The 2,959-nt window shown below is 40.6% G+C and overlaps 1 protein-coding gene across 1 annotated transcript in view; it reads right to left on the reverse strand.

Annotated features, from left to right (window-relative positions):
• Positions 1–238: 238 nt before the first annotated feature.
• The window catches only part of b3galnt2 (beta-1,3-N-acetylgalactosaminyltransferase 2), a gene marked incomplete at both ends in the record, with an annotated part of 7,225 nt that continues 4,504 nt past the window's right edge, over positions 239–2,959 (reverse strand). The window contains 4 exon segments of the mRNA XM_037691697.1: positions 239–295; positions 367–526; positions 643–768; positions 2,588–2,771. Of these exon segments, the coding sequence (XP_037547625.1) occupies positions 239–295; positions 367–526; positions 643–768; positions 2,588–2,771 (527 nt within the window).

The raw sequence follows: 2,959 nt of genomic DNA on the forward strand, positions 1-2,959 counted from the left end.
AATAAACACATATTCCATCCTGTACAATAAATATTTCTGTTAATGAGGCATTGATCTTCGAGAATAAATATTAATAATGTACAGTATTCTCCTATGAACGTTAAACGCTGACCATCATTCTGATGGAGAAGAAGGTTCTGAAAGCTCGGGGGGTACGGATGTCGGTCTGTGTTTTGTCGTACGGTATATTATAAGTTATGATAATAAATCAATTGTTTGTGGTGGTGATGAGCGATACCTGGTATTTCTGAGGTCCGACAGCCGCCATCCAGATCCCCATGCTCACGTCCTCTCCCTGCAACGAGACGAGCGGCGCCTTTTATTTTTACGATCAGGGTTTACCCGTCGGGGCGGTCCGGTGATTACCTGATAGGGCTTCAGGTTCTCTGCGTTCCTGGCGAGCCATCGGACCAGATCGCGCGAGACCACGTAGCCCGAGCCGCAGGCGAACGCCGGGTAGGCCGGGCTGGCGTACTCCAGCTCCTGCCACTTCCCGATCCGATCCACGGACCAGCTCTGCCTGAAACTGGGTCAGGACAGCAGACGGGGTCACAGCCAAACCTTCAGCGCCTCGTGAGCGAGTCGCGCTCCTTTAAACGGACTTTAACGCATCTCGAAGTGCACGGAAACAGAACAACTTACTTCCCCCACCAGAAGTTCCTGCGCTCGAGACCTTTGCGGTCAATTTTCATGAAAACGGAGTCCACGTCGATGTAACAATCGTCGTCCGCCTTCAGCAGCAGGTTGAAGTCGGCGTTTTCCACAGACCTGCAGGAGAGTTCACAACTTTAAAAACATGAAACGTGTTTTGAGTCACAGCTTCACAAGAACGTTTACCTTAAAAAGGTTTAAAGCACGAACGACAAAAACATTTAGTATTACATTAATATTTTCCAGTTTGACACCTAAAGATTCAAACTGTATTATTGGACAGAAAAGCCTGACTTGATTATTTAAATTTAGCTAATTATGAGGTACATATATAGCCTAAACTATAAATATATTTGTTTTATGGGTATAATTATGCACATATTTATACGTGGATATATTTTTCTAACACCTGTTGAAGAATTGTAAAATATTTTTAATAAGAGTTTGTAAATCTTTTTACTTCGCTTAAACCCTGACGTACTATTATTGAAATGTTAATATTTAGTGCATGCCATTGGAAAAACATACAATTTATATTTAAAATATAATAATAAATAAATATAATTTAAAATAATAATAAAGCAAAAGTAAAAACTGTTAAATCCAACTAGAGAAAATGCATCTTCTGTATTTGTTAAAGTTAAAACAAACTAATTTTAAAGAGTAAAATGCTAGCTTAAAAGTAAATGCAAACACTGAGCTAAAGGTAGCTAACTGTAGCAAAAGGCTAACGTATCAAATACATAGCTAGATGCTAAAAATACTAAAAGACTAGCTAAAAGTATCAAAATGCTAGCTGAAAGTAACTTGAAAAATAAAAGAGGCTATCGAAAAGTGAAAAAAGCTAAATGCTAACTAAAAATCAAAAGTAACATAAAACTATTTAAAGGCAAAAAAATCAACTGGCTAGATTCAGTTAAAAGGTAGCTTTAAGTAAGTAGCTACAAATTTCAAAAGTCTAGCTAAAAGTAGCAAAACACTAGTAAAACAAATGAAATGCTAGCAAAAGTTAAAAGATAGCAAAACATTATCTAAAATTAACAAAAAGCCAACTGAATGCTAGCATAATTTCACAAGCAAGTAAAACACTAGCTAAAACTAGTGTCAAACTAGCTAAAAGTAGTGTACGGCTAGCTAAATGTAGCAAAAGGCTAGCAGAGAACTAGCTAAAAGTACCAAAAAGACAGCAGAACACATTAAAATATACAAAAAGCTAACTGAACACTAGCATAAATTTATAAAAGTCTGGGAGAACTCTAGCTAAAAGTATCAAAAGGCTAAGAAAAAGAAGTAGCGGGCTACCTATAAGCTAAATGTATTAACTGTTAGCTTAAAGCTAACAGTAGCAGACTAGTAGCTCTAAGCTAAAAGTAGCATAAGCCATAAGACAAAAACAGCAGAACAGATCTCATGGTTATGAAGGGGTTAAAGTGATCTGGACGTATTTCTTGGGAAAATGTTGCAAATGAAGTAAAATGAACAAAAATATAAAAGTTACAAAAAACAAAAGTCAAAACAAACATCTACTTAATGAGCTGAACATATTTATGTAAAAATGGCTAAAACAACACCAAACGTGCATAAACAGAGAAAAGTTACTGGAAAACAAACATCACGAAATGTTTAAACCATGTGATTAATTAAAGATTGTTTATAAACAGTTATAAACATTTATAAATGTTTATAACAGTTTATAACTGATAGACTATAACTATTTCCTGTCCAGAACCACAGAGGAAGACGAGCGAGAGGTCTGCAAATCAAAGAGCCGTCAGTTCAGAGCCTGGACCCACTCGGAGGGTCCAGCCGTCTGAGACTCAGGACCTCTTTCCTCCGACTGGCCCGACTCTGGACACGACGACACACTTTTCGTCTCCGAGCTGATTTCCTCAGAGGGCGAGCCCATTTGGACTTGAGTCATCAGCGCTCGGCGTACCATTTATAGAACCGGAGCAGCTTGGAAGGCACGTTCCTGTAGGTGTCCACCACGTCCACGAACACCACGTCGCCGTGACGGAGGCTCTCGTCCCGCAGGGCGGCGTCCTCCTCCCTCAGGCCGGAGGCGTGCGTCTCCATCCTGGCTGAGCGGCCGCGCAGGAGCCCCGACAGTCCGTCTTTGTCTGACACACAGGAGGAGACGACAAGAGGGGACAAACGGAGGAGATAAAGGGAGGGGACAACGGGAGGGGACAAACAGAGGAGACAACAAGAAGAGACAAATGGAGGAGACAAAGGAAGGAGACAACGGGAGGAGACGAATGGAGGAGACGAAGGGAGGAGACAACAAGAGGGGACAAACGGAGGAGAT

The sequence above is a fragment of the Nematolebias whitei genome, chromosome 1 (assembly GCF_014905685.2).
Source record: "Nematolebias whitei isolate Nwh7 chromosome 1, NemWhi1, whole genome shotgun sequence".
Taxonomy (NCBI): Eukaryota; Metazoa; Chordata; class Actinopteri; order Cyprinodontiformes; family Rivulidae; genus Nematolebias; species Nematolebias whitei.